The 22,787-nt window shown below is 43.8% G+C and overlaps 1 protein-coding gene across 1 annotated transcript in view; it reads left to right on the plus strand.

Annotated features, from left to right (window-relative positions):
* Positions 1 to 16,850, plus strand: part of LOC137378075 (formin-F) — a 170,453-nt gene extending 153,603 nt beyond the window's left edge. Inside the window, exons 13-17 of the mRNA XM_068048141.1 lie at positions 8,539 to 8,668; positions 8,769 to 8,801; positions 11,737 to 11,834; positions 13,377 to 13,460; positions 13,558 to 16,850. Of these exons, the coding sequence (XP_067904242.1) occupies positions 8,539 to 8,668; positions 8,769 to 8,801; positions 11,737 to 11,834; positions 13,377 to 13,460; positions 13,558 to 13,686 (474 nt within the window). The 3' untranslated portion in view covers positions 13,687 to 16,850. The remainder of the gene's footprint in view (positions 1 to 8,538; positions 8,669 to 8,768; positions 8,802 to 11,736; positions 11,835 to 13,376; positions 13,461 to 13,557) is intronic.
* Positions 16,851 to 22,787: the final 5,937 nt, after the last annotated feature.

Consider the following 22,787-nt stretch of genomic DNA (forward strand, 5'->3'; position numbering starts at 1 on the left):
ACCCCACACCACATTGATACGTTACACAGTGTCCTCATTGAAGCAATATCTTTGCAGTTAAAAGTCCCAAGCACCTCCCAGTTGCAATGGGTTGGATCTCCCAGTGTCCTTCTCAAAGTCAATGCCCTCTCTGCTCACTTCTTCTGAGCAATTTCGACCTGCACTTCCGTGAATAAGGTGACCCTATTTGTCTTTATTCCCTCTGCAAGCTTCCGCTTTTGAATTGGGTTCAATTATTAGCAGCCTTTTGCTGTATCAGTGATTTGAGAGCAGATGTCTTCTCTCTCTCTCCTCTGAGGCTGCCACTGCTGGTCTTGATGTCTTCAAGTCGTCCTTACAGCCTCCAGACTTCTGAAAGCCTGTTGAATTTATCCAGAATCAAAAGTCAATAGCCATTTATCTTTTCCAATATGCAGAGTTCACAAATCTGGCCACATCAGAACCACCTGTGCCTTCCTTTGTTTCCAGGTGTTAAAAATTTCAACTCGAGTTTGCATCTTCAGAACCCCTGGTTCCCTGTTTACGATCTGAGAGTCAGGGAGAGCAAAACCCATTGTTCTTTAGGTGTTACAACCTTGCATTCCACTTTTAAAGGAGTCTTTCATCTGGATTCCTTGTTCGCATGGTAACCGGGATGCCTATCTTGTCTCTAGATAGAGTTGGTGTGGGGTTGCATGTCTCTTCCGAATCCTTCTGACACCACATTAAAAATCAGTTTTTCAAAATATAATCATGCTATAAAGGCCAGCATTCATAACACCTACAGCAGACCTACAGCAATGTGATTGACTCTTAAGTGAGTGGCTTGCTAAGCCATTTCAGAGGGCAGTTAAGGGCAATTAGAAATGGGCAATAAATGTTGGTCTTGCCAGCAATGCCCACATCCCATGAATGAATAAAAAAAGGTGCCAACTATGTTCCACGATTTTGGTCATAAGTAGCATGAATTTTTAAAATCGTAATCCCTTAGTTAAGTTATAAGAATGGCAGAATTTGTCCTGGGATATTACACCATGACACATCACATGCCTAATTCAGGAGCGAAGCTGTCAATCTCATACTGCACTAAATTCTGGGAAACAGAATGCGATTGCCACCAGGAGATAGTCTAATGCTGCCTATATTTCACACTGAATCACTGCAGCGGGTGCTAAGAAAAGTTTAAAAACTTTATAAGCATCATTTTAACATTTCTTTAATGTTAACACAAAGGACTCGATTTTAATTCACTCAAAACCCATTCACTTATACAGCGTTAAAATTGGACCAAATGGCTAGACCATCAGCACTTCAACATCATCAAAAATGTATCTGGCATTTGAATATTGGTGAATGGAGCTCTGCACACATATTAGCACATATACACAACCCTCCATATATCCTGACCAGAGAACAATATACTGCCAGCAGTAGAACTCAAAGCTGTGCAGAGTCAGTTGGTTACCAGTCTCAAACTATTATCGATAGCATAACTGTGCCATTACTTATTTGTATCTAAGCTGCAGTTGAATATGGATTTCTCTATGGTTGAAGTTCTTTTTGAGTACAGACCATTCTGTAAGCTGAATCAAGTGCTTGTTTCACAGCAACGCTTATAACTTGAATGTCCCAGAACCATCAATGGAAGGTCCAGGCTGATAAATGTTGCAGTCTGGAAATTAATGTAGTATTTGCGACATGATTACAAACAGCCAAATATTTGATAATAAAAGCAAAATACTGCAGATGCATCCGCAGTAGTTTGCTTTTATTTTAGTGTTTAATTCACTGCCACTTCTCTTCCCGGAATGCCTACCTTGAAGAAGTTCTGCTCTTCTCTCTGATGGGATTTTCGTTTGTCTCTTTTACCTTGTTCACCTTCATTGCTTTCTAGTTCCCTCCTGGTGTTTGATAAGGTGTCTACCAAAACTCATTTTCACAGCCACATCTCCTTCCTCAGTGACTGTCTCTGGCTCCGACTTATTCCATGTGGATTCCAACTGCAGTTTCACCCATCATGTTTTGAATCCACCCAGGATTACAGGTATCATCGAGAAATACAACGTTCTTCGGACTGCTGTTCTTGCCGCATCCTGAGATCCACACTCAGTGCAATGCACCACCACATGTACACATTGGACCTCTCTCTCCAGCAGCACCGCCTCACCTTATGTCAAAGCTGTTCTACTCCACAGTTTCATTTCATCCTCTGTCTTATCCAACGCATTAACAAAAAACTTTTTATCTTCCTTGCGCTAAGGAACGCAAGCTCCAGCAGCTGATGGGGACTAATGCCCCTCCAGATCCTTCTTCCCCTTCACTTCACTCTGACCCCACCCCTTCCGATCTGACCCCTTGCCATGTATTCACTATACCCTCGAACCTCACCCTCTCTGATGCTGAATGTTCTGTACTCAGCAAAGGACTCAGTTTTGTCCCCTTACGCCCCCACCTCAATGAATTTTGCGCTCGGCATGACATTGAGCTCTTCTTCCATTGCCTCCGCCTCCGGGCTCACTTCTTTGACAAGGAATCCTCCCCCTGATCAACAGACCCATTCACCCGCCTCCAGCATTCTCCTTCTACCTGGACCCCTTCCTCTGGCCTCTTACCTGCTCTTGATCTTTTCATTGAAAACTGTCGGCGAGACATTGGTCATCTCAATTTCTCTGCCCCCCTCACTCACTCTAACCTGTCCCCCTCTGAACTTGCTGCACTCCGTCCTCTCAGGTCTCACCCCGACATTGTCATCAAACCTGCAGACAAGGGTGGTGCTGTGGTTGTATGGTGTACCGACCTCTACCTTGTAGAGGCTCAGCGCCAACTCTCAGACACATCTTCCTACTTACCCCTGGACCATGACCCCACCACCGAACATCAAGCTACTGTCCACAGGACTGTCACTGACCTCATCTCTTCTGGAGATCTTCCCTCTACAGCTTCCAACCTCATAGTCCCACAACCCTGGACAGCCCACTTCTTCCTCCTTCCCAAAATCCACAAACAGGACTGTCCCGGCAGGCCCATTGTGTCAGCCTGCTCCTGCCCCACTGAACTTATTTCTTCCTATCTTGAATCTATCTTTTCTCCCCTGGTCCAGTCTCTTCCCACCTACATCCGTGACTCTTCTGACACCCTACATCATTTTGACAATTTCCAGTTTCCTGGCCCCAACTGCCTCCTCTTCACTATGGATGTCCAATCTCTCTACACGTCTATCCCCCACCAGGATGGTCTGAGTGCTCTCCGCTTCTTCCTTGAGCAGAGGCCCAACCAGTCCCCATCCACCACCACCCTCCTCCACCTGGCTGAACTTGTTCTCACTTTGAACAACTTCTGCTTCAACTCCACTCACTTCCTTCAAGTAATAGGTGTTGCTGTGGGTACCCGCATGGGTCCTAGTTATGCCTGTCTTTTTGTGGGATATGTCGAACATTCCTTGTTCCAGCCCTACTCAGGCCCTCTCCCCCAACTCTTTTTCCAGTACATTGATGACTGTATCAGCGCCATTTCCTGCTCCTGCCCCGAACTGGAAAACTTTATCAACTTTGCTTCTAATTTCCACTTTTACATGGTCCATCTCTGACACTTCCCTTCCTTTCCTCGACTTCTCTGTCTCCATCTCTGGGGATAGGCTGTCTACTAATATTCATTATAAGCCCACCGACTCCCACAGCTACCTCGACTACACTTCTTCACACCCTACCTCCTGTAAGGACTCCATTCCATTCTCCCAGTTTCTCCGTCCGACGCATCTGCGCTGTTGATGCTACCTTCAACAACAGTGCTTCTGATATGTCTTCCTTTTTCCTCAACTGAGGGTCCCCCCCACTGTGGTTGACAGGGCCCTCAACCGTGTCCGGCCCATTTCCCGCACCACTACCCTCACCCCTTCCCCTCCCTCCCAGAACCGCAACAGTTTTCCCCTTGTCCTCACTTTCCACCCCATCAGCCTCCATATCCAAAGGATCATCGTCCACCATTTCCACCACCTCCAGCGTGATGCCACTACCAAAGGCATCTTCCCCTCCCTTCCCCTGTCAGCATTCTGAAGGGATCGTTCCCTCCGCGACACCCTGCTCTGCTCCTCCATTACCTCCACCACCTCGTCCTCTTCCCACGACACCTTCCCCTGCAAGCGCAGGAGGTGTAATACATGCCAATTTATCTGCTCTCTCCTCACTATCCAAGGCCCCAAACATTCCATTCAGGTAAAGCAGCGATTTACTTGTACATCTTTCTATGTAGTATACTGTATTCGCTGCTCACAATGTAGTCTCCTCTACATCGGGGAGACCAAACACAGACTAGGTGACCGCTTTGCGGAACACGTCTGCTCAGTCCGAAAGCATGACCCCGAGCTTCCGGTTGCTGGCCATTTCAACACACACCCCTGCTGTCATGCTCACATCTCTGTCCTGGGATTGCTGCAGTGTTCCAATGAACATCAGCACAAGCTCGAGGAACAGCATCTCATTTACCGATTCGGCACACTACAGCCTGCCGGACTGAACATTGAGTTCAATCATTTCAGAGCATGACGGGCCCCCGTTTTACTTTTATCTTTAGTTATTTTTTTTTCTGTGTTTATTTTATTTTTGTTTGTTCAATTTGTTTCTACGGTGCCTACCCACTGTTTCTTTTCATGTTTGTGCTTGCGGCTGTTCAGTTTTCAGTCCATTAATACCCTATCTGTACTAATGCTTTGTCTTACAGCACACCATTAACATATTGTTTGCCTTTGCTCCATGGCCTTCTGGTCAGCTATTCTGTGACCTTGTCCTATCAGTACCTTCTCTTTTGTATCTCTTGCCCCACTCCCACTTTACTTGCTTAAAATTTTTTACATTTCTTATATTTGCCAGTTCTGAAGAAGGGTCACTGACCTGAAACGTTAACTCTGCTTCTTTCTCCACAGATGCTGCCAGATCTGCTGAGTATTTCCAGCACTTTCTGTTTTTAAGCCAAATATTTAAGCCCATTTAAAGCATTCATAGCAGGTTGTGTACCAAATAGATTCAATTATGAACTTAATTAAAGTGTCACAATTTGTAATTTATAGATACTTTATTACTTTAATCAACTGTCACTATCCATAAGTATGAATTGTTCTACTGCTATGAGCAGCAAATTAATGAATGTGTTTATGAAGATTTCCACTGGTTGATATTTCTGGTAAACGTGCTTGAAAAGAATGATTTTATAATTTTGCTGGAAACTCAATCGAGGAAATCTTCATGAACATTTTTATGATGTCAGTGCACATAGCAAACAGAACAACCTCTCTCTCTCCTTATGTATCCAAATGGGAATCTTTGCCTTTTTTGCTGAACATTTATTACAGATTTCATATGATTTGGATGATAATGCACAATTTTATAAAGCTCAAACTCATAGGCAGGATATCTAATTTTAATAGGTGAAATCCAACATCTCGCAGATTAATTTACATCTGGAATTGTCTAAAGGGATTTGGAAATAATCTCAATTTGTCAGTGTTAACATAAGAATGTAAGACGGTGTGGGCCATTCGGCCCTTCGAGCTGGCTCTGCCATTCAATAAAATTGTGGCAGATCTTCTACCTCAACTACACCGTCCCACACTATCTCCATAGACCTGATTCCTTAATATCCAAACATCTATCGATCTCTGTCTTGAATATACTCAGTGGCTGAGCATTCACAGCTCTCTGAGGTAGAGAGCTCTAAAGATTCAAAATCCTTGAGTGAAAAAATTGTCCTCATCTCAGTCCTAGGTGGCCAACCCTTTATTCTGAGATTGTGTTCTAGACTGCCCAGCTAGGGGAAACATGCCCCCATCATCTACCCTTTCAAGTCCTTAAGAATTTTATATTTCAATGAGATCACCTCTCATTCTTCTAAACTCTAAGGAATTATGTCTGCTCTACTCAATCTTTCCTTATTGGACAAATCCCCTCATCCCAGGAGTCAATCCAGTTAACCTTTGTTGCACTCTCTCTAGGGCAAGCATACCTTTCCTTGGGTAAGGAGACCAAAACTGAAAACACAGTACTCCAAGTGTGGTCTCACCAAGGCTCAATACAATTGCGGTAAAACTTCTTTATTCCTGTACTCTAATCCCTTTGTTTATAAAGGCGAACATACTATTTGCTTTCCTCATTGCTTGCTGCACCCGCATGTTAACTTTCTGTGATCCATGTATAAGGACACCCAGGTCCAGTATCTCACCATTCAAAGAATATTCTGCTTCTCCATTTTCCTGCCAAAATGTATACACATTTCTACACATAATATTCCATTCCATCTGCCACTTGCTTGCCCACGAATGTAACCTGTCTGTATCCTGTTGCATCCTCTTTCCAACCTTCTCCTAACTTACTTTCCCATCTAACTTTGGTATCGTCAGCAAACTTGACATTCAATGGCATTCTTCTTTGGCCTCCTTGTCTCGAGAGACAATGGGTAAGCACCTGGAGGTGGGTCAGTGGTTTGTGAAGCAGCGCCTGGAGTGGCTATAAAGGCTAATTCTAGAGTGACAGACTCTTCCACAGGTGCTGCAGATAAAATTGGTTGTCAGGGCTGTTACACAATTGGCTCTCTCCTTGCGCTTCTGTCTTTTTTCCTGCCAACTGCTAAGTTTCTTCGACTCGCCACACTTTAGCCCCGCCTTTATGGCTGCCCGCCAGCTCTGGCAATCACTGGCAACTGACTCCTACAACTTGTGATCAATGTCACAGGACTTACTGTCGCGTTTGCAGACGTCTTTAAAGCGGAGACATGGACGGCCGATGGGTCTGATACAAGTGACGAGCTCGCTGTACAATGTGGCCTTGGGGATCCTGCCATCTTCCATGCGGCTCACATGGCCAAGCCATCTCAAGCGCCGCTGGCTCAGGAGGGTGTATATGCTGGGGATGTTGGCCGCCTCGAGGACTTCTGTGTTAGAGATACGGTCCTGCCACCTGATGCCAAGGATTCTCTGGAGGCAGCGAAGATGGAATGAATTGAGACATTGCTCTTGGCTGACATACGTTGTCCAGGCCTCGCTGCCATAGAGCAAGGTACTGAGGACACAGGCTTGATACACTCGGACTTCTGTGTTCTGTGTCACTGCGCCATTTTCCCACACTCTCTTGGCCAGTCTGGACATAGCAGTGGAAGCCTTTCCCATGCACTTATTGATTTCTGCATCGAGAGACAGGTTACTGGTGATAGTTGAGCCTAGGTAGGTGAACTCTTGAACCACTTCCAGAGTGTGGTCGCCGATGTTGATGGATGGAGCATTTCTGATGTCCTGTCCCATGATGTTCGTTTTCATGAGGCTGATGGTTAGACCAAATTCGTTGCAGGCAGCCGCAATCCTGTCGATGAGTCCCTGCAGACACTCTTCAGTGTGAGATGTTATCGCAGCATCATCAGCAAAGAGGAGTTCCCTGATGAGGACTTTCCGTACTTTGGTCTTCGCTCTAAGACGGGCAAGGTTGAACAACCTGCCACCTGATCTTGTGTGGAGGAAAATTCCTTCTTCTGAAGACTTGAACGCACGTGAGAGCAGCAGTGAGAAGAAGATCCCAAATAGTGTAGGTGCAAGAACACAGCCCTGTTTCATGCCACTCAGGATAGGAAAGGGGTCTGATGAGGCGCCGCTATGCTGAATTGTGCCTTTCATATTGTCATGGAATGAGGTGATGATACTTAGTAGCTCTCTTTGCAACCTTCTCCTAACTTACTTTCCCACCTAACTTTGGTATCGTCAGCAAACTTGACATTCAATGGCATTACCATCGCTGAATAACCCACGATCAACATCCTAGGGGCTACCATTGACCAGAAACTGAACTGGAGTAGACATATAAATACTATGGCTACAAGAGCAGGTCAGAGGCTAAGAATCCAGCAGCGAGTAACTCACCCCCTGACTCCCCAAAGCCTGTCCACCATCTACAAGGCACAAGTCAGGAATGTGATGGAATACTCTCCACTTGCCTGGATGGGTGCAGTTCCAACAACGCTCAAGAAGCTCGACACCATCCAGGACAAAGCAGCCCGCTTGATTGGCACCCCATCCACAAACATTCACTCACTCTACCACCGACGCACAGTGGCAGCAGTGTGTGCCATCTACAAGATGCACTGCAGCAACGCACCAAGGCTGCTTAGACAGCACCTTCCAAACCTGCGACATCTACCAACTAGATGGACAAGGGCAGCAAATGCATGGGAACACCACCACCTGCAAGTTCCCCTACAAGTCACACACCATCCTGACTTGGAACTATATCGCTGTTCCTTCGCTGTCACTGGGTCAAATTCCTGGAACTCCCTTCCTAACAGCACTGTGGGTGTACCTACCTCCCATGGACTGCAGCGGTTCAAGAAGGCAGCTCACCGCCACCTTCTCAAAGGCAATTAGGGATGGGCAATAAATGCTGGCCTAGCCAGCGACGCCCACATCCCATGAATTAATTTTTAAAAACTCGGATAATTTACACTCAGTCCCATCACCTAAGTCATTGATTATAGATTGTAAAAAGCTGAGGCCCAAGCACTGATCCTTGTGGTACCTGTTGTTTATAGGTGGTCCAGTTGCGAGGGAAGGACAGGAAGTTCACCTTACTTCATGCTCTTGTGGAACAGATTATTTCACAAGAACCTGCCTTGGCAAACTTTCCCCATGAACTCACAGAATTTGAAGATGTTCCTGGAGGTAAGTGGAAACAGTTAAATCTAGCAGAGCTTTTAGAAAGGGTATCTTATCTGCAAATTTATTTCATTCTTGATACTGATCTGTTTCTCTTCCTCCTTAGCTTCCATTAAGGGTCTGATTGCCGAGGTAGATGGTAGGTAAACACTCTTTTTAATATATGAAGAGATTATGTAGGATTTTGTCACTATGTGGCAAATTAATATCATTGGTCTTCTGAGTGTCTTGGGGGACGTTTTCCTCTGTGCATTATTTGTCGCAAAATTATAAACATTTTGATAAATAATGTGTTTACATTTTCACTACAAATTTCAATTACAGGAATTCTTACCTGTTTTTGCATCAATTACTGGTTCTTCATTAACTTTCTTAGTTAATTTCTAAGCATAATTATCCACCTTAGGGGTAAATTTGCTATTTTCTTTTGGGTTGTCTGCACGAGAGTGGGAACTTGTTCTGATAGGGCCCTTTCCTGCATTGATCAGATACTTTACCTCATGGTTTTTTTTAGAGAGATACAGCACTGAAACAGGCCCTTCGGCCCACCAAGTCTGTGCCAACCATCAACCACCCATTTATACTAATCCTACATTCCTACCACATCCCCACCTGTCCCTCTATTCCCTACCACCTACCTATACTAGGGGCAAATTATAATGGCCAATTTACCAATTTGGTGGGAGGAAACCGGAGTACCCGGCGAAAACCCACGCAGACACAGGGAGAACTTGCAAACTCCACACAGGCAGTACCCAGAATTGAACCCGGGTCGCTGGAGCTGTGAGGCTGCGGTGCTAACCACTGCGTCGCCCTGATCTGAAGTCATTGACAGTGCCTGTTGGGATCAAAATTTGTACCTCACATGCCGCCAATGAAGAGGTAGGGAGTGGGGTTGGAGGAAATGGGGTCAAAGAAGAGAAGAAATAAGAACACTTACTCAAAAGCAGGTAAAAATAATCAATGGCAAAAGCACAGATTGGTTTAAATATCCTTTTGACACATTTACAGTTTTAATCAAATTGCTGTTCCACAATGTTAACATGTATCTGGTGTTAAAAGTCTGAGCATATTATAGTGATATGTAGCATGGGACTTACTTCAAACTGCCATCCTCCTCATAACCTTTTTCTCCTTACATAGCCAATTTTGGGTTCCTCTGGCAATTTCAATATTGAAACCGATTTATTTAAATGTCACATTCTTGTTTTATTGTAATTTATGTTGCACATGAGTCTCTCAACCAATAATGTATCCTTTTATTAAATATGCAGTCACTACATTTCACAAATCTTTCATGGATGTCACAAACAGCTTCAGGAATGCTAAATGCCTCCTTAGGGGTAATGCTGATCATGCAGAATTTATTGGGCTGAAATTTACCAGCCCTTCGATGCCGTGGGTCGTGGCCGGGGGGGTAGGGGGCGGTAAGATTCTGTGGGGAGAGGCCTGCCTCAACCCGCAACTTCGGGAATGGCCCACTGCACATTACCAGCGGCAGGGGGACCTCAGTGCGGCACCCCACCACCCCCACCCTCCCGGCCACCTGGCGGGGACCCTTCATCTTCCTATTCAAATTAATATAAATTATATGCAAATACACTTAGCTGCTGGCGGAGGCCGTCCCACGCCTATTTTACAGCCGCCACTTGTACCTCGAGCGCCTTTAGAATGTTGTACGGGGTTCTGAGGCGAGAACCTGTGGGGAAGGGGGAGGAGTAAAATTTTCAGGGCAGGAGGAGTGGGGAAAACAATTTTTATTGGCTGTGGAGATGGTGGGAAAAGGTTGAGGATCAAAGGGAACAAATTTCAGGGGGGAAAGTTCAGGATACTATTAAAGGTTTATTATGGGGGAAGAGGGCAATTAATGGATAAATTACCCATGGAGGGGCGGGTGGAGAAGTGATTTATATCTGAAATTACATTTTATTGTTGTATCCCGGAGATCGAGACCTTTAAATTTTAAAATGCAACTGAACGGCTTGAAGATCTTTAAAAATGGCACCGGCGCACGCACGGTGAGGCCAGATGCCGTTGCTGGGGACGCGGCGGCCACCCCCTCCACGTTATCGGGAGCAGCTACTCTGCCCCCTCTATTTAAATCAGCCCCCGTGCATTATATCGCTGGGGCCGTCCGGCGGCACTTCCATGTCGGAAGGCCACCTAGTGCAAGGCACGCCGCCGTGGGCGTGGCGTGTGAATAAAATCCAGCCAATTGTTCTCTGCTGCACCACCAACAGATAATGGAGGGTACTACATCATCATTTCCATTTGTTCTGAGTCAAGTTTGCAGAGCTAACAGGAGTTTTTCACTTCTGTAATCAACCTGAACTCACTTCCAAATGAAATCCTGACATTCACACAGGAATAAACTTCCAATTGTAAATCTTTCCAAATCAACAGAATCTAGAAAGATCATCCAAATCAATTTAAAACAAAACAAAAATAAATAAATATTAATATAAATATTAACCCTTTAAATGTTTTCAACAATAAGGCACCAATTTTACTGATCTAGTGAAATGTCTAAGAATCTGAAATGAAGGAGATTTTCAGTAAGACAAGGGCATTAGTGGCTATAAAATTAAATTAATTTGCAACTGATTGAACTGAATGTACTGAGACACTCAAGATTCACCGTTTGAGAAATTATCTTCAGTTTTTGACTCCACCTGGTGCTACTCTGCGCATTTTGTTGATGCTTTGCTGCACAGACTGGTTCACATTTCACTACTAATAGCTGAGGATAAGTTGAGGGAAGTACGTTGCTCACCCAAGTATACTTTCAGTTATACTGTTTCTTCATTTACTCTATCTGAATGATCTTGCTGACCCTGGAGGTTTGCAGAAAGCACTTCTCCAGGTGAGTTTGCGGGTGTTCTCAAGCTAACGACACCATCTCATTCTCCAGCTGAAGGTGGGATACCATCAACAATACTAGTGTGAAGCAAATGCAATGTAAATTTCAGATCTGTCAAACTGCAGGATGTACATTGCTGCTGATGACTGTTTAAGTATTGTATTATCGCATTTCAATTAATGGCTGAGATCTTGTATTTTTCCTGTTGCAACAGTTTTGAAGAAAGAGTTGCAGAAAATTACTCTGCACAAAAAAATATTCAAATCCAAGAACAGGTCGAGTCCAGATGGTCACTTCTACAAAGAGCTGAAGGTAATTCCAGGGGAACAATTTTTGAATATGCCATGATTTAAATGTCTGCAAAGCAACTTAAGCATAATGCATTGAATTTGGAAGCCATATCTGAAGCATGTTTTAGAATAAGGCATGTTTTAATAAAAAGGGAATTTTTAATGGATGCTCCATAAATGTAGACTCATAAACAAAGCATGGTAGATGTTACAGTTAATCTAAAGGTACCACATTGAAGGCTATGTCACACTGAGAATGCTTTTTGTAGCATTTATCTTAGTGAATAGGCTCTTAACTTTCAAAATTTATATCAATATTAAATTTAATATTAATGTCCTAGTGTTCTGGCCAGTATTTATCCCTCAATCAATATTGTTAAAACAAAATGTTTAGTAATTATCACATTTCTGTTTGTGGGAGCTTGCTGTGTACAATTTGGCTGCTATGTTTCCTACATTGCAACAGTTACTAGACTTCAGAAAATTACTTCATTGGCTATAAAGCACTCTGGAGTGTCCTTGGTTGTGAAAGATGCTATATAAATGCAAATCTTTCTTCTTTAAGATTATGTTAGATTAGAGAGTGTAATACTAAGCAAGCTTATTTCCAAACATTCGGAATGCTGCTATTTATATATTAAAATTTTCAGGAGAACGTCTTTATGATAAAAAAAAAACTTAAGACATTGAGTTCAATGTCAATAATTCAGCTGTTAAAGCTGCCTCTAAGTGCCTTTGAACTCGTCAGTGAGAATCCTCAAGATTCTTTATATATTCAGTCATTCTCTTAGGCTGCAACAAGGCGTTTGACACAGAGCTCCTTCAAAGAAACCGTTGTACCACAGCCTTCCCTGTTTGTCACCTCCTAGATATCACTAAATAAGGTGTCACCTCGCCCCATTCTTCATTGCAAGAGCACAAACACAGATTATAGCAATGGAAAGGAATTTGATTGAATTACTAGGATTGGGCATCACAGGCTGACATGCAAGGTTAGCTGCTACCATATCTTAATGTGTTTTTTAATAATTATTTGCCCGTGAGGGCACTAGGAAAATTCGTGTTCTAGCTCTAAGGAAGGTAGCACTTACAAGAATCTGGAGAATTTAAAGCTTCAGGTGCCTTATGATACAATATCTATCAAAACATTGCAAAATACACTCCTGGCTATTAGTACAGGCACCATTAACTCCATTGTTCTTTCAATTAAATGTAAATTTTACATATGCTAAAGAAGAGGAACATGAGGCATCAGTAAATGAAGGAAACTTGGGATATGAACTTGCATGAGAGAGAGATGGGGGTGGGGAAGCACAGGAGTTGGAGTTCTGGCAAAATGTTGGCAGTATCAATAAGTCTCTATGCCTAGTATATCAGAGTAGGTCAATCTCTGATCTAGTTTGAGAAATGGAAGAACCCTCACATCTGCAGGACAATAATATTGAATCAGCAAGAGGTTTTTCAGAAATGAACTTGGTTACAATAAGCAACCCTTCTCTAGTTTCCTGAAATCTTGCCTGTAAATTGTTCTGAATTAAAATGCCCTTTCTTATTTTGTTTCCAGTCTGTGATTCAAAAATATGAAGTGGAATTGTCTGACTTAACCAAACATTGTGATGAAATGAAGAAACTTTACAGTTCCCTCTTGGTAATATTACTAGTGACACTTCTCATTCAGTGCACATTGTACTGTTACTTTGCTATGACAATGACCTCAAATCTGTTTCTGTCCATATTTTTATTAGGTTAAATTTGGGGAGCCACTGGATCGAGACTCACAGGAGATGTTCGGATGGGTTTCCTCCTTCATTAAAGATTTTAGGAAAGTGGTCACAGAACAAAGAAACTACAGACTGGAAACACTTCCAAAATAATGCAAACCTTGTTACATGAAGCTTTCTGGGGTTTTCCTATTTCTCAGTTGAGAAAGAAATGTACTTCAGATTTTGTCTAGATTCATTTCTCAATCCCTCCACTTTGTGTTTCAGTGCACCTTGCAGTGCTGAACTGCAGATCAAATCATGTACTAAAAATTAGCATACTCCATTCTGAAAACAAATTTATTCATCATAACGGTAAGCTATATATTTCCCCCATTTAATTTATCTCCCTCTATGCTACACACCATTTGCAAGAACAAATAGTTGACCTGTTCTCAAGTCTTCCCTCAGGCCATTCACTTTACTTCTTAAGAGGATACAGTCTGGGATGACTCACTCACCCATTGATGGGTTGGATATTCAAGTTCAGAAAAGTCATTTTGAGGAAAATCAGGGGTATAGAGCAGCATCCTATTACTGTGTGGCACAGAATGTTGCAACAGCAGAACAATGCCTCATTCTTGTTTAAGATAGCTGAGTGCTGATTGCATTGGGTTTTTGCTAAGGTATTGTTGAATCTGAAACCCTGAATACATGTACCAGATACCATTACTTGCAGACCAAGATGCAGCCCATCAGTATGAGTGAACTGGGATCAGTATGTTGATCTTATTTTTGATATTTTTATGTGGTGTGGTGATGTGAACAACAAAACAGTTATCTTTTTTGATAAGACCATCAAATTCTATTAAAAGAAACCTCACAGTGGGCTCAGTGACAATACTATTATGTCTGCTTTGGGTTTAAATTCAGCTCAGACTGATAGGATGAAAGTTTTTTAAAATCTCTTGACAACTGCTTAATGGGCTGAGTAAAATTAGTTTGGACAGTCTCAAAACAGTACAAAGATTAGCTTGAATGCACCAGTGATTGCCACTAATTGGACAGTTACAGTCAGACAGACTATAAAGATGGCTCCTATTAAAGTTGGGAATGCTACTTTAGAGCAAGGAGGAAGTTTTCTGAGGTTAGAGTCATAGAGTCATAGTTATACAGCACAGAAACAGGCCCTTCGGCCCTTCGTGTCTGTGCCGGTCATACAACACCCAACTATTCTAATCCCATATTCCTGCAGTTGATCCATAACATTGTATGCTATGGTGTTTCAAGTGCTCATCTAAATACTTCTTAAATGTTGTGAGGGTACCTGCCTCCACCAGCTCTTCAGGCAGTGTGTTCCAGATTCCAACCACCCTCTGGGTGATAAAATGCTTCCTCAAAGCCCCCCTAAACCTCCTGTCCCTTACCCTAAATCTATGCCCCCTGGTTCTTGACCCCTCCACTGAGGGAAAAAATTACTTCCTATCTAACCTACTAATGCCCCTCATAATCCTGTACACCTCAATCATGTCCCCCCTCAATCTTCTCTGCTCCAAGGAAAACAACCCTAGCCTTTTCAGTCTCTCTTCATAGCTGAAATGAATTGTTGTGGTAGGGAGGAAAGAGAACAGGGGGAAGATTTCTTGATGTTGATGTCAGGTACAAAAACTGTCCTAGGGTGCAGTGTTGTCACCTTTGGTGCTCTAACCAACAAAAGAATTTGGGTAAAAATAATGGAAAATAGAATAAAATACAATAAAAACTGTGGATTGATCATGGTATACTACCACAAAAATCATTATTTTCAAAATCATGTAATTATTTCTCTCTCGTATTAACAATGAGAATTTGAGATTCAGACATTAAACTTTGCTTAAGAGCTCAAGTGCACTGCTTCAGACAGAAGAAATTTAGCTGAAAAGGATTGATGTTTAGAAACATGACGATGTCAATGAGCAACCATGAAAGCTTTCATTTCCCCCAAGTCTAAACGACATCCGCCTACGCACCTTTTAACCTCATATGATTTATGATGTAGTTTTCAGCTGTGAAAAGCTCCTTTCCCCAGTCCTGTTCTGTTCGTATAAATGACTCTGGTTTCGGTTTTGATAAAACGTACTGTCTTGTATTTAATTAGTCTTTTAGAATTGAATGTGTCTTTTATGTAACTGACATCTTTTCTAAGTTCCAAATTCCTTGACATATTTTCTTTGTGTTTACATCCATCTATCTATCTGTCTGTATGGAGTAGCTACCAAGGTTAACTGTTCTTACCCATGTGTTATATTGTACTTTCTTCTAACTATATTTAAAAACACGTGTTGAGTGGCATGTCTGGTCAGTCTGTAGGTGCTATGTACCATGCCAGATAATGAAACCATCTCTGCTATCTCAGTATTGAAACAGTTATTGGGCATTCTCAGCTCAAAGTTTAGCTCTTTGACAGGACAACCAAGGTCGGAGTTACTGTAAGGAAGAGAGCTGGAGTTATAGAAAGAAGGAAATGTTGCTGCCATTGTGAAGGAAGAAAATTCATGAACAGAGAGAAGAAACTGAGCAACTGAGTGAAGGTGGCTATTGGAGGTGAGGCAGGAAGGAGAAGGCAAGTTACAGGAAGGTGTTACATATGAACATACAAAAAAGGACAGGAAAAGACCATCTGGTTCATCATCCCATCCCGTTTCATCCCACATGGTTCACATCATTAATCCCATTTCTCACTCCTGTCATGCAGACCCCACCTGCCAAGAATGAGGCATATTAATTTCACCACATGGACATTAAATTTCAAATTGTTGCTGGGAAAAAGAGAAGGCCTGTTACAAGGGGTTGCCAGGCCCCTGGTTGGAAAGTCATTTTTGCATATTAACAAACAGTGTTTGTAGACAAAGGACCATTCCCTGATACACACAACACACAAAGCCAAGACATGGTCAGACCAGTTAGTCACATGACTAACCTGCTTGGCAACCTGGGGTTTTCTGAATTGTAGAGTTTGTACTGAAAGCCGGCAGAAAGCTGTTTGATCCTGAATTGAAAAGACCTCTCCTGGCTGGTTCACCACAGCCTCTCCTGTCTGCTCCCATCTCTTTCTTACGGAAGTCCAAAGCCCACTAAAGACACATGAACCCCAAGAGAGAAAAGTCTCCTACAGCGAACAAGGTTTAAGAAGAATACTGGGCCCCAACGAAAAGTAAGATCTACCTACAATCAAGGACTCTACAGTGAGCTCAAAGAACCGTAACAATTCTTCAGATATTGCTTCAAACCTTTCCACTTTATTTTTCTTCTCTTTTCTATGTCTATTTGCATGTGTGTATCGTGTATGCATGCTGGCTTGGGGCACAGCGTGTGTCTGTAGGCCTTAACTGAATTAAGTTTAAGTTTAATAAATTTCAACCTTTCTTCTTTAAACCGAAGAAAGTCTGTGCTGGTTTCTTTACCTAATAATTGGAAAGCAGTGAACAAGGATTCACCAAGGGGGAGCTAAAAAAAAAGTGTGTTTAAAATTAAACCCTGTTACAGTAAGACCAGGTGAAGGCTGAAAGGGAACCCTTGACTTCTTTCTCACCTGGTCGTAACAGAAATTTGGGTGCTACCATCCGGAATTGACCTACAGACAAACGAGAGAAATTGGAAGTGGGAAGCCAAATTGTTCCCAAAAAAAGAGCAAGTTTTCAATACAGGTTTTCTTGTGGTTGTGTGTGATTGAATACTAACCTGTCTGCAACTGAAGTAACTAGCTCTCCAAGCCAGGATGAAGTAACTTGGGATAAGTTAAAAGCACTGTCTGTGGAGGAATTGAGGAAAATGGCTGAGCAGTGTGGGATCACTGTCCGTGGCAAGGCTAGGAGGTCTGAACTCCTAAGACTATGCAGCCAACCATTTTTCCCTTGAATCTGAAGAAGCAGAAATAGGGTTAGGAGCAGACTCCAACAAGGTATTGTTAGTAAAGATGCAATTGGAACAAAGGAAACTTGAATTTGAGGAAAGAGAAAGAGAGAGACAGGAGAGGGAGAAAGAGAGAGCCTTCCAGCAGGAACATGAATAAAATTAAAGGCAGGAGAGGGAGAGGGAAAAAATATTCCGGAAGGATTGCGAGAAAAGAGAGCTGAAGCGGCTTGAGTTAACTAGGAGGTGACAGAGTAACCCCAGTGAAAGCATGGCCAATATGGAGAAGCATAATTCAGGGCTGGGTACAGAATTGTTAAAACTCATTCAACTAATTCCAAAATTCAATGAAAAAGATGTGGAGGCATTTTGTGTGTCTTTTGAGAAACTGGCAAGGCAGCTAAAATGGCCAGCTGAGACCTGCTCTGTTTTACTACAAAGCAAGCTAACTGGAAAAGCCCATGAGTTTTATTCCCCGTTGTCAGATGAGAGTTCATCAAATTATGAACTGACCAAAAATGCTATCCTCGGGGCATATGAATTAGTACCTGAAGCCTATCGCCAAAAGTTTAGAACCCTCAAGAAGCAAGCTAATCAAACTTATCTGGAGTTTTCAAGAAGTGAGCAGCTGGCTTTTGACCAGTGGCTGAGGGCTCTTAAAGTATAGTTCAGCTACGAGAATCTCAGGGATGTAGATTTGTTAGAGGAACTTAAACCTCTCTCCCACTCTCAATGAAGACCCATGTAAAGGAGCAGTGGGTTCAGAGAGCCCAGCAAGTGGTCGTTCTAGCTGATAGGTTTGCTTTAATTTATAGGTCGGTTTCCCAGGGGAGAACCTTTCCTAATCACTACACAAATCCGAAAAGGACAAAGGGTGGGAAGGTAATAGAGGTCCAGGCAGTCCTGGGAGAGAAAGGAAAGCACGAGACACAGGGAGCTCTCCTCCAGCCAAAAAAGGTGCTGTAAGCAAGAGTGAAACCCAGAGACCTTTGTGCTTCTATTGTAATAAAGTAGGGCATTTAAAAGCTGACTGCTGAAAACTAAAGGAAAAACTGGTAGGGTTGATCAGGGCACACCCACTCAGTGAAGGAGAAGGGATACTGATGGAAAGCTCAGCAGAACAAGCTGTGGCTTTTACTGCAGTAAGAGTTAGACCCAGGAAGCTTACTACTGCAAGTGCAGGAAAATTTTTTAGGATTCCTGAAGGTTATCAGGGTGTTGTGTTTGAAGGGAAAGTAACCCCATACCCCTCGAATGGGGCCAGAAAGCCCATAGTAATTCTCAGGAACACCGGGGCTACTAGATCCCTTTTACTGGGAAAAGGCCTGACCTTTCCACCAGAGAGTGCAGTGAACACCAAAATGGTGGTGAATGGTATTGAAGGGCAGTGAATTCCTGTACCTGTACATCGGGTGCACCTGGAGTGTGACCTAGTTTTGGGACCGGTGACCGTAGGGATTGTCCCTATGTTGCCTGTGGACTGGCTTGACCTGTTCCTAGGTAATTATGTGGCGGGGGTGAAGGTGGTAGCCACCCGCCCCCCCCCCCCCCCCACCCCCAACCAGTAGTGAAAGAAAGACTGCAGGAGGTCAGAGAGACAGGGCAATGGCAGGAGACTGATCCCTCCAGTTTCCCTGATTATGTCATGGATCAGGCCATGATCAAACCAGCTCTCCCAGAGGCGACTGCATGGGCACTGCAGGTAGATGACCATGAGGTCTGCCTGTCTGAGACTTTCTTTGGAAAGTTATGAAAGTGCTGATATACAAAAGACCAAAGCCTGCATAAGACAGTAGTTTGACTGGGCAATACTCCACAAAGATGTGGCAGAATACTGCAGGAGTTGCCACATGTGACAGGTTGAGGGGAAGCCCCAACCTACAGTGAGACCTGCACACCTAAGTGTTGTACCAGTGTTCGGAGGACCTTCCAGCAGAGGGCTGGTGAACTGTAAGGGACCCCCGCTGAGAACAAAAGGGGACTGACAGGCACAGGGCTAGCAAAAGGTTAGACAGGGAAGGGGAGAAAGTGACCAAGTGGGCAGGTTAAAGGAAGTCTGGGAGGAATTCCAGATGAAAACTCCTACTGTCCTGTCAGCCAACCCCCAAAAATTTGAAAAGTTAGATCCACATCCTCCTACGTAAACGCAGACTCTAGAAGCACCCCAACAGAGTTGCTAACAGCATTTATAAGAACTTGCAGAGACAAAGAAAGATGTCTAGGGGGCAGAGAAACCATGAGGGTGATGCCCACCTAGTCAAAGTGCTGCAGGGGAGTGCAGTAGAGTCTGCACAAATACCTGCAGGCAGGACTGTCCCAATGAACAAAGGGGAGATTAACAAAGAATCTTCCCCCACAGTCAGAGAAAAAGGGAACCACCCATCCCTGAAGTCAAAAGCCTTTGCATGTCTCAGCAAAACACTGAAAGAGAGTTCAGGATAGACCCACCCACTACTAACTCTCCTGAAAGAAAATTACCTCAGCAGGAACAAAGGCTCTCGGCAGTCATGGAAATGGGAGCACTGAAGAAAACTTCCACAAAGGACCACATGGTTACTGGGATGCCAAAAAGGGGAAATTAAAGCGGCACTGGCACCACGAAAAGACAGTTTTAGTAAGTTTTAGGATTCATGAATGAGAGAAATGCATGGTTTTCTTTATCTTATATATTTTCACCCACCCCTTTTAATGGAATGCACTTTTCTCAAATTGTATTTCATTCCCCTGGGTAAGGATGTGTCATGCAGGCCCCACCTGCCAAGAATGAGGCATATTAATTTTGCCACATGGACATTAAATTTGAAATTGTTGCTGGGAAAAAGAGAAGGCCTGTTATAAAGGGTTGCCAGGCCCATGGCTGGAAAGATATTTTTGCATATTAACAGACAGTGTTTGTATACAAAGGACCATTCTCTGACACACACAATACACAGAGCCAAGACATGGTCAGACCAGTTAGTCACATGACTAACCTACTTGGCAACCTGGGGTTTTCTGAATTGTAGAGTTTGAACTGAAAGCCGGCAGAAAGCTGTTTGCTCCTGGATTGAAAAGACCTCTCCTGATGGTTCGCCACAGCCTCTCCTGTCTGCTCCCATCTCTTTCTCACGGAAGTCCAAAGCCCACTAAAGACACATGAACCCCAAGAGAGAAAAGTCTCCTACAGCGAACAAGGTTTAAGAAGAATACTGGGCCCCAACAAAAAGCAAGAACCACCTACAATCAAGGGCTCTACAGTGAGCTTGAAGAATCGTAACAACTCTTCAGATATTGCCTCAAACCTTTCCACTTTATTTTTCTTCTACTCTTTTCTGCTTCTTATTTGCATGTGTGTATCACATATGCATGCTCGAGTGGGGTGCAGTGTGTATCCATAGGTGTTAACCGAATTAGAGTTTAAGTTTAATAAATTTCAACTTTTCTTCTTTAAACCGAAGAAAGTCTGTTTGTGCTAGTTTTTTTAACTAATAATTGGAAAGCAGTGAACAAGGATTCACCAAGCAGGAGCTAAAACACGGTATGTTTAAAACTAACCCCTGTTACAGTAAGGCCAGGTGAAGGCTGAAAGAAAACCCAAGACCACTTTCTCACCTGGTCATAACACTCCCCACAGGCATGCAATCACCTGCAAGAGGCAAATTAAAAAGAGGGAAAAGCCTGTGGGAATTTAGGGTAAGAAAAACTGTGGAAATGAATCTCCCACCCTTACAGATGATCAAATATACTCCAGGAGACCACAGTAACTTGTATCACGATCCCTGCCAACTCCCCTTTCTTCTGTAGCTTGAGGTATCTTCTAACAGATCTGCAGAGATGCCTGGGTATGTAAAGTATATCTTCTTCTCTATCTTTTTCTTCTTGTTGAAATAAATTTTATTTGAGTAGCTTTGTGAGGTATTTCTGCAAGGGTCTACTGGCAAGATCAAGTTGAGGCCTCAATAGTCTGAATATTCATGCCGAGGCGGAGGTGGGTTTGGAGATGGACTGGGAAAATCATGGTGCCAAGCATGTGCCAGTTTCCGGATTCATTCCCGCCTCCCAATGCTTTTGGTGGCAGCGTCACTTTAAGGATCATGGCAACCTGCCCAAAAGTGGTGGGTAACCAATTGTGGCAGTTGACAAGTCCGCTTGAGAGCTCATTGCAGGGCTTGTTTAGATTTTCTAAGTGATGCACGTGAAACACCGGCTGAGCAGCTAGGGTATTCATTAATAGGAGGGGATTCCTCTCCCTCAACATCCAGCTGGTGTGCGACCATCACAAGCTTTTTCTGCAGGTGTGTGCAAGGTTTCCTGGCAGTTGACATGATGCCTTCATCCTGAGGCAATCGCAGGTGCCACAGCTGTTCATGCAACCGGAGAGACTACGTGGATGGCTACCAGGGGACAAGGGTTATCCATTGAAGAAATGGCTGCTGACACCTATATGCAACCCTACAATGGAGGCACACAATCGCTACAACTGTTGCCATCTCAGCACAAGGGCCACCATTGAGCAGGCTATCAGACTTCTGAAGATGCACTTCTAGTGCCTTGACCAGTCCGGGGCAGGTGTGGGGGAAGTGCAGGGGTGCCCTCCAGTATCCTCCCTCAAGGGTTTCTTGCATGTTGGTGGTGTGCTGCACTCTGCACAACATGGATCTCCAGAGAGGTGTGGACCTTGAAGAGGGAGATACAGAGGGGCGACATACATCTTCAGAGGAGGAAGACATGGTGCAGCATGATGATCCTGCAATGCAAAGCTTGCTACAAGTCCAGCAGATGTGTCAAAACATTGACCAGGATGGCAGGGAAGCCCGGGTTGCACTAATCCAGGCACAATTCTCCTGAGGACAGCACAACTTGGATTGCATTTGGCCCAGGACTGCATCTCTCCCATAAGGAGCAGCCGCATCCAAACTGCCTGCCACGCAGACACATCTGTTGTTTACCCAAAATGACTGAAAGACATGTCGTCACCCGCCACACAGTGTCCCCGACCACCCACTTTTGTCTTGCACATCCACTTCATCATGCTGGTGCCTCAATGCCCTCAAAACAGTAGATCACATAAATCAGGGTGTTACCAAGAATCATGCCATTACATTGAGGGCCAATCAGTGAACAGAAGCATTACAAATGTCACCCAAGTAAACCCCAAAGTGAAGTTACTGACATGGCACCATTCGCACATGGTCACTCCTATGGGGTGCTCCCCTGTGGCTGAGGCTGAAGTGGAGGTAGGCTGCTCACTTGTGTCTGCATGCAGATGAGATACCCACGATGCTCATCCTCGACATCATGGTGCCAGTGGGGGCAGCACTACAGACTGCCACACATACAATAATGCAGGACAGCTTCAATCACGGGGGCTTGCTGTATAGGTGCTGCCTCAGTCAGAGTGGCCA

The sequence above is a fragment of the Heterodontus francisci genome, chromosome 16 (genome assembly GCF_036365525.1).
Source record: "Heterodontus francisci isolate sHetFra1 chromosome 16, sHetFra1.hap1, whole genome shotgun sequence".
Lineage (NCBI taxonomy): Eukaryota > Metazoa > Chordata > Chondrichthyes > Heterodontiformes > Heterodontidae > Heterodontus > Heterodontus francisci.